Raw genomic sequence first — 14,348 nt, forward strand, 5'->3', positions numbered from 1 at the left:
ATTACAATTTGTCTGTCTTGTTTTCTATTTCTTTTGTGTGAAGCCTAGCAAAGATGGAGCTGTGAATGAATTTCTGGGAGTGGTGAGATCCCAATTACCTCAGTCTTGGGGGAAGCTGGGAAGGTCTGAGGGGTGTCTAAACCTCTAGATAGTTACTTTTGGCTTCGAGAAACCTCATTCACATACTTGAGAGGTGTGCTACAGACCCTGTGCTAATAAGGGTCAGGACCTTATATGGAAACATTGTTAAGACCCTGCTCTTTGCTAATGGGTTGCTATTTCACCTAAGGTTCCTAAAGCTATATCCAGAGGTTAAGCCCTTAGTACCAACAAGAGAATTCAACGATGACAACTGCATCTCACTAGAGGGGTGCTGTTCTCAAATATCGATTCTTCTTCCAAGAGTCGACAGATATGTCTTGTAAGTAATCACCTTCCTGGCATAAATGCAGGACTGATCATAGAGCCATCTATCTCTAAGTCAAAATCTTCATTAATGTTCTTGATTTCCTCCAGCAAAATCAAGGACTGTTCTCCTTTCATCCAAGAGGTCAAAGGGCATAGTTCAAAGATCATGAGCTCTGGAATAATAACAATCATTTTAAATTCTCTTGTGTTGAATTATTTTGCTCTGCCACTTATTAGGTATGTGGCTCAGAACAAGTCTTTAAACCTTTCTGAGCTGAAGTTTATTCTTCTTTCAAATGAAAAAATAGTACCCTCCATTGCAAACTTACCTTGAAAATTAGCAACAATGTTTATAAAGGGCCTTGCTCTTAAGAGATGCATGTAAGAGATGGTAGCTCTTATTTGTTTTACAACATCACTTAGCTAGAACTGTCTGTGATTTTATTTTCAGTGAATGAGAGGATTTTTTCATTTCATATCACTTTTTTATGGCACAATTATTTTATTTTATTTTGCAGTTTTAATCATTATTTTGTTGTTGATTTTGGTCTGTTTCTCTAGCTTACTTTGCCTCATCCATGCTTTGTTTTCGAACACTTGTCCTTATTCACCTCTTAGAGAAGATTTTTTTGATCTCCAATTTACCAGATTAAAAAAAAATACAAAATAACGTGTGATGAGTAACATGAAAATTGAGATTTAGCACTTAAAAATAGAAGCTATTTCCAATTAAAATTTAATTTTGAAATGCCAACCATTCCTTATCACAGTATAATAGTCTCTAATTGCTCTGCATATATGATTACACTGTACATCATTAAATTCATTTTTTAATTGTGATTCAGTCATTTCAGGTAATATTAAATTGACAAGAATCATTAATTTAGCACAAAGTACCTAAAACCTTTTCTTTTTTTTTTTTTTTTTGTGATGGATGGCTTTTATGAGATATAATACCAAAGTTTTAGATTTCCTCAAGAGGAAAAATCTAAGATATTAAACAAAAATTGGGGTAGGGGGGTTAAAATGGTGTAACTGATCGGTTCAAATTCTTTTCAGAGAAGATAATATAATAAACAAGCTTAATTTTATCATTCTAGCGTTATTTTCAGAATTAGAAAATAATTGTAAAATTACTCTGGGAAGTCTTTTCATGTTGTAGTTTGTCTTGGGTATTTTATTTTTTAAATAAATTTATTTATTTATTTTTTGGCTGAGTTGGGTCTTTGTTGCTGCGTGCGGGCTTCCTCTAGTTGCAGCGAGCGGGGTCTGCTCTTCGTTGCGGTGCGCGGACTTCTCATTGTGGTGGCTTCTCTTGTTGCGGTGCACGGGCTCTAGGCGTGCGGGCTTCAGTAGTTGTGGCACGTGGGCTCGGTAGTTGTGGCTCTCGGGCTCTAGAGCACAGGCTTAGTTGCTCTGCAGCATGTGGGATCTTCCCGGACCAGGGCTCGAACCCGTGTCCCCTGCATTGGCAGGCGGATTCTTAACCACTGTGCCACCAGGGAAGTCCCTGTCTTAGGTAGTTTAACGATACCTTGATCTCTGTTCAAGCCAGAGATCTGAACAAATGACCCATTCTTCTTATAAATAAAAAAAAAATGTTTTATGTCATTTTAGCATAATTCAGAGATTTCCTCACAGACGACACTTGGAAATCTTTTCTCACACTTGAACACACTAAAAACATCCTTTCTAGAGAACAGGGATTCTTCCCTCCTTTATAATGACACCTTAGGCTAAAAACGAGCCCAAGGGCTTTGTCAAAACCTGGAGTTAACCACCTCCTGTCAGATATGTCACTCTTCTGTCAAAAATAAAGATCTAATATTTCTGAAAGCCACTGAAAAGTAAGAAGTAGACGGTATGTAATATACCGCCACTCTAACTTTAGATATCAATATAAGAGGAGGTATTTTCAATAGCATCATTGTGACTTCAAGCATTTTCAGAGCCCCTGCCATGAGCTAGGCACTGGGTTCCTCATTTTCACACACAGGCACACTTAGCCCAGCCCAACTCTTTTCACCTACTTCAATTCAGATGTGACACCTTCCCTCCTCTGCCTAATGCTTCTTTCTATTTCCTGAATGCTTCACCTTCAACCTTCTTAACCTTCCACAATCTTTTTAACCATTCCTTCCTCTGTATCTTCAACAACGTCTCTATTTTACCTTGCTGTCAGCATTTAAATAGTATTCAAATTCACTTTCAAAGAAAAAACAAAAACAAATGAAAAAACCGATCTCTTCCTCCCCCTCTGATGAGCCGGACTGCTCTACCCCGATGTCTACCAGCCTCATCGCCAGGCACCCCTGGGCATTCCCCAATCTGGCTTCCACCCCACTCCACCCAGCCCCACCACAACTGCTCTCAATAAAGGCAACATCCTCACAGCAACAAATGGAGAGCTTTCTGTAGACTGCATCTTACTTGACCAACTTTTGAAACTCCTTTGGTTTTTTTCACACCACCTTCTCTGGGTTTTCTTCCTCACTCTGGCTGCTTTGCTCTTTCTGCTCAGTCTGTACTTCCGGAACCACTCAAGGCTTTATCTTAGGCCCTTTCTCTTCTCACTGTTGCCTACCCATAAAATATTACTAAAATCAATAATTATTAAAATTCATGGACTTCAGTGAACATTTATATGAGCATAGCTACAACTTTGTCTTTCTACCTCTGGCTTCCCCTCTGAGTTCCAAACCCATATATTCGACTATAAATATCTCCATGAATGGCCCAGAGGGTTCAATAGCTGTTTGTCAAATAAATAAAGGAATTCGTTGTGGTCTATAATTTTAGACATTCCTAAGAAAGACCATAACTCACCCTTAGAATCAGACTTTGAATGGACTCCAAAAGTCTAACTGGAGAGAAGCACATTATTTACACTGCTGGAAAACCTAGTTCATTTAATGAGGTTCTATTCAGAGTACTCTAGGGATTTTGAAGATATGTAAGGTTACACTTCAATTAAATCCTCCGAGCTCTCTGCAGTAAATCTGTCAGATGGTAAATGCTCTATAGATCTGCCATGGATCGAGAAGAAAGTCTTCTCTTTCTCTTCTTATATTTGTATACTTTATCAGTTAAGGACTGTGTCTTATTTACTTCTCATTTCCCTGCACCAAACATTGTCTCTTGTATATATATATATTGAGTACTTAATACATGTGGAAGGGAGAGGGCAGGGTGGGGAAGAAAAGGGGAGCAGAAGAGAAAATAGAAAATAAATAGGGCTGCTCCTTCTTAATCATTTTGCTTTGATATCACTCAGATAGTCCAGGCTGTGTCATTAATTAGAAAATGACAATTAGTAGATTTTATTTCTAATTTTATTACCCTCTTTGGACCCTTGTAGAGGAAGAATGCATTCACTGTTTTAATCTGCAGTATAACTAAACTAGTACCAGGCACTGCTGCTCATATTTCTACCACATTTGAGTCTTTTAATAAGGAAGTAATATCCTGAGAATATCTTTTGTCAAGGGATTTATTACCTCTACCCCTGCTTTCATTTTTACAGTCTCTCTTTCTCCAGTTTTCTTCACCTGAAGGGGTGGTCCCTGATCAGCATCATCACTGTCACCTGGAAACTTGGAACGAGTAAACATTCCCCAGGGAGCCCAATCCCTAACTTATTGTATCAGAAAGTCCTTCGGGGGTGGAGCCCAGTAAGCTGTTTTAACAGGCCCTACAGGTAATTCTAATGTCTGCTCAAGTTTGAGAACCACAGATGTAAAGAAATCCTGTGCATCTTTAGGCCAGCTCTAACACGACTTTCTTTGTGACATCTTGTCTTGCTGTACAGAGTTAATCACTCTACTTTCTACTTCCACAGCTTCCAGCTTCCATTACTTTTGTCCCACTTTACAAATGTTTTATTACTTACCACTTGGTAATACAGCTAATTGGCTCTGCATTTTTCTGTCCCCTGCTCTCTTCTAAAATTTCTGTGTACAGTTCACAATTCAAGCTTAGGCTAGTGGCATAAGGAGTAGAAATAATATCATCATGTATGTCAATTGTAAAGGGCCCGAACACGGTGATTATTAAGTACTAATATACAGTAGCAGGCAGGTTATCTTGCAAAGGATAGGATTTCAGGTCTGCCTGTATTTTGCTAACTGTAACTTAACAGGGTTTGGTGGTTTTGGTTAAAGGGGTGTTTATACTTTGCTTGTTTGTTTTTCTCTACCCGTCTTTCCACTCTCTTTATTCTAAGATAGATACCATTCTTCATGATGATTTATAGTGGTGTGGAGTTGACAGATCCTCTGTTGTGATTTTATGTGGAACTATTTTCCTTCTGGACATAGAAACTTTCCTCAGGTAGACAGAAATCAGTTTCAAAATGTTTCAGATCACAAAATAAATTGCATGTGAGTGCTGCTATTCATACTATGATGACCATTGTTTTTGTTATCTAAGAAGTTGAAAGGAATATCTATGATCTGGTGTTTATTTTACATATTCTGTGAAGAAAATATGCATTGTCATAATACCTGGCCTCCCGGTCTTCCCCACTGATCCTGGGAATCCTCGACTTCCAGGAAAACCAATGGCTCCCCGATCACCTTTAAGACCTGGAGGACCTACATGGTAAATGAAGAACCCCCCCCCAAAAAAACAGTGGTAATAATTCATTTTGCATAAAGATTTGAGAGAATAATGAAACAATCTAATTTCACTAATAGATATGAAAGAGGTGAATCTCCAAATGGAGGAACAATGTCTTTCCTAAAATTTCACGTGTAAAAATTGATAGATAACAGTAACAGTAAGTAGAAACATTAGTGCATTTAGTACACTGTAGATATTCAATATGTAACAGATTGTCACTACAAATAAAAACACACAAGAAAAAAAATCTTAGAGTTTTAACTGGAAGCCTTATATAGTCTAATCAGGAATCTTCAAATGGCAAAATTTTGCTATAGCTGAAATGATAACTTTGAAATTTAAGCTAAAAATTGGATTTTTAAGATTTGTCCCAGGAAAATCACAAGTCAAGCAATGAGAAGTATCAAAGAATATTTATTAAAAAAATACTGAGGCCCTAGGGCAGGAATATATTACTCTATCTCTCATGCTCTTGTTTTTACATACTCCATTGTAATCCCAAACAATAATGTAGCCATATGTGTGTGTGTGTGTGTGTCCCAGGCACAGGGAAAGTATTCAGTAAACATTTTTTAAAGTAAAAGGTCATAGGTAATTCTCCTTGGCATGCTTCCAAGGAAATGGCACGCTGAAATGAATTTCTATTATATTATCTTGAGATAAAGCACAGTTTAACATAATATCCACCCCAGGACATGAGTAACAATTGTAATATATTTAATGTACTGACTATTTAATACTACTAAGCACTTATATCTTCTCAGATTTTCATATCATGGTTTCGAGTCAAGCTGAGTTTAGTGGGCTCAATTGCATGTATAGGTATTTTTTGTTTGTTTGTTTTTGTTTTGTTTTGTTGGTACAGGGTTTCTTTTGTCTTTTCTTTAAACACTCCCATTGTAATATTTATTTATTTATTTGTTTGGCTGCACCAGGTCTTAGTTGTGGCACATGGGACCTTTTAGTTGTGGCATGTGGGATCTTTAGTTGAGGCATGTGAACTCTTAGTTGCAGCATGTGGGATCTAGTTCCATGACCAGTGATCAAACCTGGGCCCCCTGCATTGGGAGCATGGAGTCTTAGCCACTGGACCACCAGGGAAGTCCCTATAGGTGGGATTTTAGTAAACCTGCTTAAATCAGGAAGTAGAATTATCAAGACAGTCCATCATATACTTTTAACTTCCTGATTCCCTACCAAACATGGGGCAAATAGGCAATCTGGCAAAGAACAAAACAGAATGCAGCAATTAGGTAGGAGAGACGCCTAGTAAATTGAATATTTTTGCTGCAGTGCACCAAATCAAATAACAACCTAATAATCTAAAAGAGTCAATTTATCACCCCACAATGAAATCTACCTCTCTTTTTTGAGGGGCCAGATAATGCCTATTTGTGTATATGAGCAATACCAACAGCAGCAGACTAAACCCTCACTTAAAGAATCAAAGCAGCTTTGCAACGGTATCTGTCTATGGTAGTAACAAAAGCTGAAACTTTTAAATCCCTCTTTCTATTTGATTCCGAAATAGCTACAAAAGATGTTCCCAAGATGAAGCTTTGGAAGGCAAGTTGTAGCCCAGACTGAACTTTTATGGTTGACTTATAAAGCTTTGACAATTGCAATTTGTAATGGAGGAGTTGACAGACCTTTGACAATAGCCGCTCTGGCAGATAATATAACACTGGTTACTTCCCCTGCTTATGACATTAATGCACCATTGCTAAGATCTGCTGGGTGCCAGTCAAGTAGAAAGACTTTTCTGAACAAAGAATCTTACCTGGTATTACTTCAAAGGCAAACCAACAATTTATATATATCTATATATATATATATAGATATATATAAAGAATTCTAAAAGATTTTCTTTTTAAGGTAAACTTTATATATTGGCTTTTTAAGCACTATGATGTAAAGGGCTGGCATGTGTCAAATTCATGCTTTTCATTTTTAAAAATTGTTTTTCTGATGTAACCTGGGCTGGTTGATACATTGATCAGAAAGAAGAACAGTTTATATAATCAAAACACAGAAAAATAAGAGGTCCCTGGTATTTAGACATTTTTTTGGCAGCACAAACTATTCTAGTTATCATTAGACGGAGCAGTATACTCCCCACTTTCAACAAGCACGCAGGTATTTGATTTCTAGCCATGAATAACATGATGATCATGTTACTGTTATTATCTTTATTTTTTTGAGAGCAAAGAAAGTTCATGCTCTTTCTCTTTTTCTGTCTTCTATTATTGTCTTTCAAAATATTGCTTTCAAGATTACAGAAGAAAATAATTTGAAACAATTTTGCTCTAAGTAAGATACAGAGAGTGGCTGACAGCAAAGGGAAAAGTCATCTGTATTCTAGTCAATATTTACATTGAGATTGCATAGGTTTAAGCAGATAAATTCCAGTTAAGGACTATATAAGGAGTATAATCCAATTTGTCTTTGATTTACATTAGTTGTTTCTTTTGTATCTTAAAAACCAGGTAACCTCTAAATATATTCAATGTGAAGATGGTTTTCATATTTTCCTTCATATGTGACCTAAAACTAGGTCGGCCAAATACTGTTTGCAGTCAGTGATATGGACAGCACTCTCTAGACTTATGAACAACCCCATGTTGTTAAAACACTTAACTTTCTTTAAAAATTAAGAGTCACTGCTTACCATTCAGAACATGATAGTGATTAGGCTACCAAAACATTTGATATCGCCTCACACACACACACATACACACGCAGACACACACACACACACGCCACACAGAGAATCAGTCAAATAACTCATTCCCCCTACACACATACACAGCTGTACATTACCTAGCCCTGCAGTATATGATGGAGTAGTTACCATACCTACTGGACCTGGAATGCCTGGTGGACCAACTTCTCCAGTGGAACCTCTATCTCCTTTTTCACCTGGAGGTCCAGGAGGACCTTTAAAAAATAAATGACAATTACTGATCATAGGCTTAAAGCATAGGTAAAATAGATTTGTCATTTGTCAAGACAGTGACATAGGTAAATCCAAAGCCTTTTATTTGTTGCACAATTACACAGAATGAATGAGACTAACCTTCCTGAATGGAAGCCTACCCTGCTACTGAGTAGTGCAATGAGATAGCTCTAAATTAGACAACCTAATAATGGACTAAATACTTCGGTGTGCCAAGCAGTGTTCTAGGTTCTCAGATCCTGGGGGCAGAGCAAGACAGTGAGTCAATGATGGCACAAATCCACATTAGTATTGTGTACCTACTGGGTATGAAACCCAGTGCCCCTAAAACAGAGCTCCCTTGCCAAGTTTACAATTAACCTCTCTATCCAGAATTTTATTCCCCTTCTTGTCCTACCCCTGTTCCCCTCAGGATTGAGGAATATCAAAGAAAAGGGGGATTGAAACCAAGCAGGACCCTGCAGGGCCTTCCTGGGTACAAAACCCCTCCAGGTCCCCTGTTTCTTTCTTTTTTTTTTTTTTTTTATATTTCACCTCCAGAAATTGATTGGTTTTAGGGGTTTCTTTTTTTTTTTAAGATGTTGGGGGTAGGAGTTTATTAATTAATTTATTTATTTTTGCTGTTGGGTCTTCGTTTCTGTGCGGGGGCTATCTCCAGTTGTGGCAAGCAGGGGCCACTCTTCATCGCGGTGCGCGGGCCTCTCAGTATCGCAGCCTCTCTTGTTGAGTAACACAGGCTCCAGACGCGCAGGCTCAGTAGTTGTGGCTCACGGGCTTCGTTGCTCCGCGGCATGCGGGATCCTCCCAGACCAGGGCTCAAACCCGTGTCCCCTGCATTAGTAGGCAGATTCTCAACCACTGCACCACCAGGGAAGCCCTCCCCTATTTCTTGTTTGCAGAAAAAAAGGCTTTAGTTTCCTAGGCCTTCCCTGAGCCCCAGAGAGCAGGCACAAGGAGTTAACAATGAGAGAAGTGAGGGGACGCAGAACCAAAGGAGAAGCAGTCAAGCAAGGTAGCTGGAATGATAGTTCGGAGTCCTAGCTCCTCCTCAATGGGTATACATAACAATCTGACACATACCCTTGAGTTGATCTGTAGAAACTAAGCCCTTCACCCATGTGGAGGATGGTGACTATGTGCCGACCACTAGTATGTAGACCCCACACTGGTTGGAACCAGAAGGTTGATGATTACGTTTCTGGGAACATCACCCTGTTACCTCACCACCAGGCAGGTTTCACTATATTCATTTAGATGCTCTGTGGAAAATGTATAAGTCAAGTCATGTGTGATACCCTCAAGGGAAACAAAAATCCACACATAGTAGACAACCAAAAACCCTATCATTGAAAATGATACCCTTGGATATTAGAAAAATGCAGATCAGCAAGAGGAGCAGTGGTTGAAGACTTAATGGAGGAGGTAGGATGTGAAGGGGGTTTTGAAGAATGGGTAGAATGAGAAGAAAAAGAACGCTGGGTAAGTGGGAGAGACGCGGGGAAAGGCAGGAAAGTGAAAATGAATAAAGGACTAACTTTTCAAGTAAAATATTAGGTAGAATCCCTAGATAGATACAGACTTTATAAAATAAGTTGGAGAGGTTGCAGGGAAAATTTTGACCACCTGGCATGGCAGTTACCAAGGTGTCCCCCTACTACTGAGTTTGATCAACACTGATTTAGTCATTTGAATTTTCTGTGCCCAGCAAAACAGCTATCTAGCGATCACCTCTTTAGAATGATGGCACTGAGTATGTCCCTCTTCTACATGGAGCGCCACAGGACAAGGGTTATTCCTTTCCTTTAAAGCAGAACACTTAGCAATTTCTTCTCAATTCCAAAAGGAAGAAATGAACCGGGACATACCATAGAATAATCAAATAGTGATGTTTTAAAAGAGTCATTGTCAATTTCCGTGGTTCAAGGACAGCAAGGATAACACACAGCTACGTTTAGCATCACTGGTTAGAGAGCACTTGTTTACAAATTTTAATCAGGTGGGGAGATATGATACTTGAAAAATTCTAAGAAGGGGCTCCATAAATAATGCTAATCTTATGAGTAAGTGTATTCTGTCCATTTTCTTTGCTTCTTTTGAAATCCTTGTCCCTTGCCTCTCTCCATTTTTCTGAGCTGTTTCTGATTTTTCAAGGTCCAACTTGGGTTTTAGCACCTTCCTTCCCTGGTGACTTAATTTTCCAGATATCATTGCTCTTCTCAATGGCACATCATCCATTTCCCTTCATACACACCATTGGGCTGTAAGGTTTTATTGCATTTTCATTACAATAGTAACTCTATATATTATAGGAAATATAAAAGCCTAGAAAAAATGAGGAAAATATAATACATAATTCTATCATCTTAAGAGAATAATCACTAATATTTACTTTCTGTTTGTGTTGTGTATTTTTTGTTTTTTTTTTTACATAATCATCATGCAAACTGCATACTACTGAGCATTAAGTAGTTTTAGTAACAACTAGCAAATTCTCCTAAGCTATAGCTTAATGTTGGAAACATATATTAAGGTGTCCACAAGAGATGTCATGGTTCTACATCAATGGGAATCTACGCATCTTCTATCCCTGCAGAATGTAGTTTTTCCCAACAAAGGGGTTTTAATTCCCACAACCATGAACACAGCTGCAGTTCATTCATCTCTGCACAGTGACAATGGAGGGGGCAAGCAGGACAGAAAGACTCAGTTTGCAGCTTGAATTTTGCTGAGCAAACTAAAGGGAAGCAAATCCACAGTACTCCAGGATCGCATTTGGAAAAAAAATTGCACACGAGAAGACTTTGATTCAGTGATTAGGGCTCTAAAGCAAGACAGACATTCCAGGAAAAACTAGATGGTGTGAGACAAGAAACAAGGGACACAGATTAGCTCTGGGCTCTTAGCCTCTGAGATCAAGAGTTTTCACCATTTCTTTAATAAATAAGAAATGGAACTCACTATCTTTTCAATTATTTTGCATGTAACTATGTATAGTAACTGTACACAGCTCAAATGTTGGAGCATTAACTCAATCATAACAAATACATCTATGCTATTTTATAAAATTCAGAGTTAAAGATCCCTCTTTGTCTATTTCTATATAAAAATGCTGATACCAGGTGCCTGAATCCCAGAGTAAGAAAATGAGGTAAAGTCTTTCCTTCAAGAGTTCTGAGTGTGTTGGATGTTACATTTTTATTGTTATCTTAGTCTTCATGTAACATTAATCTCACCCATTACATTCTGTTTAAATTCTATAATTTGTTATGTGTCTTCTACTGCCTAGAACAAAATGTGGAAAGTATCTCAATGGTTTAAGTGTCTTTTCGATATTTTGGAGGGATGGAAGTACACAGATCATATACTACTTTCTCTTAGCTTCTTATGTAGAACTTTTGAGAACATTATCAACATAATGCTCTCATCTACCTTCCAAAACTGGTCTCTCCAATCCTGCTGTTGCTCACATCCTTATCACCCTGCAGTTGGACTAATCTAGAGGGTTTTTATTAAAATCTGGTCTGAATATATTTTGTCTATTCCACCCTCATTCATTCATTTATTTCAGTTTAAAAACAAATGTCTGCATCAACTGTAAAGAAATGTAGCCATTTATTCTGCCACATTATGGAAAAAAAGAATGAAGAACTTTAAGTCTGAGACTTCGAGTCTATTGTAGTCACCTTCTTGGTTCTGAGTTACTATTTAACCTTTCAAAATTCTATCCCATAATCACATCAACAACCACCTCTGTGCATCAATAATGGACATAATGCTTCCTGGCAGCTCTCTTGCTAACATATGTCAAAGGACACTAGATTAATATTGTTCAAAACATCTGATTTGCCCTAGTTCAAGAAGCCATAAGAATTCCACTATTTTTCATCATCTTCAGTACCATCTAACTGCAAAGTTACAGGGATAATTTAAAAATGCTATTGTAGTAATTTGCCATGAACAATTCCCTCTATAAAACACACCATCAAATCCGTTATTAGCTGTCTCCCTATGACTTTTTTTTAAGGTAAACTAAGATATCTACTTAGCCACAGAGATGTACTGATTTAAAATACTCAGTAGGGCTTCCCTGGTGGCGCAGTGGTTGGGAGTCCGCCTGCCGATGCAGGGGACACAGGTTCGTGCCCCGGTCTGGGAGGATCCCACATGTCGCAGAGTGGCTGGGCCCGTGAGCCATGGCCGCTGAGCCTGCGCGTCCAGAGCCTGTGCTCTGCAACGGGAGAGGCCACAGCGGTGAGAGGCCCGCGTAACGCAAAAAAAAATAAAAAATAAAAAATAAAATAAAATAAAATACTCAGTAATTAAAAAATATCATAGATCAAAATTACCCAATTTACTGGGAAAGAAAACCCAGGAACATCACATCATTTAAAATCCTCAAATGATAACATAGCACTAATAATATCTGCCAAAATGTCCAGAGCTGTGCTTCTCCATGTCATGTTCATTATGATCATAAATTTCCTACTTTGTTCTCAATCTTGCCTCACATTTAGATCACCATAAAAATCTGGCAAGTCTTCTAGGCTGTTGCTATTTAAACCTCTTTTTTTATTTTTCCTTCCAGTTTTCATGCTCACTGACTTAGAGATGTTTGATCTGGAAGAGGCCTTAAAGCTTGCTTAGTCAAACATAATTATAGAGGTCTGAGAGAGTGAATTCCCAAGGTCTTAAAGCCAGTTGGGTAAAATCAGAACTAGAATACTTCTTTCCTGCTGTTCTAGGCTATACTTTTCCAAAATTAATTGATTTCATTTTTGGCATCTGTTCTTTCATTATTCCTGAGATGAATTTTTCTTTTACATAGTGGTTAAAGACACAATTCATTTCTTAAATCCCAATGATTAATTGCACAAATCTCCAAATTCAAATTCTATCAATCACTTCTTCTTCTTTATCATGACAATTGATCAATTGATACTTTTTTTCTTTTTTGGTGCTTTTAGTTTCTGGAAAAAATATGCTTAAAATTTTTCCACATAACCATTAGTTTCAGCAATGAGTCATATTTTATTTCTCTTAACTTCTCTTAACTTCCTTCCTCAAATGTTTAACAACTTTGTCTTTTTAAATCATGTCATCCCCCACTCCCCACCAAATTCTGCTTCACCACTTCAACAATGAAATTTCATTTAGTCCTTTAGACTTTAATTGCTATAATTACTTGAGAAATATATTCAAATATCTTTACCTCTTTAATCTTCATAAATATTTAGTAATTGCTAACACAAAAGAGGAGGGACACAAAGTAATGACACTGATCCTACAACCAACATTAGATAAAGCACCCATTAATTAATACAATGTCTCTCTTGGGTTATAGTTTAATAAATATTTATTAAAAATTATGACTAGATGCTGTAGAGGATATAAAAAATAGCCTGTAATTTTAATGAACTTACTGTTTCCAGTAAGAGACAACATTTCGATAGAAGACAGTATGAGATATTTTTAGATATGACAATCATATTAGGAATTCTCTTGTGAAAGAATACTTAATGTTCAAAAGGAAGCAAGATATAAATGTCAGCAAGAGTATTACTACGGTGGGACCAGAGAAAGCTTCATGGAAGAGGTTGCATGTATGTCATCTATGGACATTAATGATAGATAAGATATTTTCAGATACAAATAGAAGAGGAAAGATATTCTTTCAAGTGAAGGAAAAGCCATGAGGCAGGATGTAAAAAGTATTGGGTACGTCAGAATCACAGTAAAATCAACTGAAATATTTGGTGTCAAAAAGGGAAAAGACAGGGAATGAGGCATTCATTCCCTGTAGTTAAGAGAAGCACTATAGAAGCACTTGAGCACTGCAGAGAAAAGTGTATGTGTAATAAGGAGGTGATAGAGAGTCTCTGCAATCTAGGGTGTCCCTCTAGGAAGGCTGCATTCTAACAAGAGCGTAGAAAGGATTGTAGTCTGAAAGACTGAGGCAGGAAATGATTGCGAGACTATTTCAATAGTCTGGCAGAGTAGTGATAAGAATAGTTTACACAGAATATAAAGGAGTGACAAGGGGTTAGAGAATGTGGAACATAAGAACTAATGGTATTCTTGGGAGAAAGTAACAACAACAATTAAAATTTCTACCTTGGAATCTGGAAGAATGACATTGCCATTACAAAGTGTAACTTCATAAAAAGGAAGTGTTACTTTCACTTATTCCTTTAAGGCATACACATTTGCTCACCCACCATATACCAGGCACTCTAACAGGTGCTGTGTATGGAGAAATAGACAAGAGAGACAAGACCCAACCTCATGGAACTCGCATTTTATTCAAGAAGATCTGTGATAAACAAATAAGCAAATGTATATATGAAACAGTATCATGTAGTTTTAA

At 37.6% G+C, this 14,348-nt stretch overlaps 1 protein-coding gene across 1 annotated transcript in view; it reads right to left on the bottom strand.

Annotated features, from left to right (window-relative positions):
• MSR1 (macrophage scavenger receptor 1) overlaps positions 1 to 14,348 on the bottom strand; it is a gene marked incomplete at both ends in the record, with an annotated part of 58,415 nt that overhangs the window by 28,032 nt on the left and 16,035 nt on the right. Inside the window, 2 exons of the mRNA XM_079726678.1 lie at positions 4,911 to 5,000; positions 7,885 to 7,965. Coding sequence (XP_079582804.1) covers positions 4,911 to 5,000; positions 7,885 to 7,965 — 171 coding nt within the window. The remainder of the gene's footprint in view (positions 1 to 4,910; positions 5,001 to 7,884; positions 7,966 to 14,348) is intronic.

This window comes from Hyperoodon ampullatus (genome assembly GCF_949752795.1).
Source record: "Hyperoodon ampullatus genome assembly, chromosome: 20".
NCBI lineage: Eukaryota > Metazoa > Chordata > Mammalia > Artiodactyla > Ziphiidae > Hyperoodon > Hyperoodon ampullatus.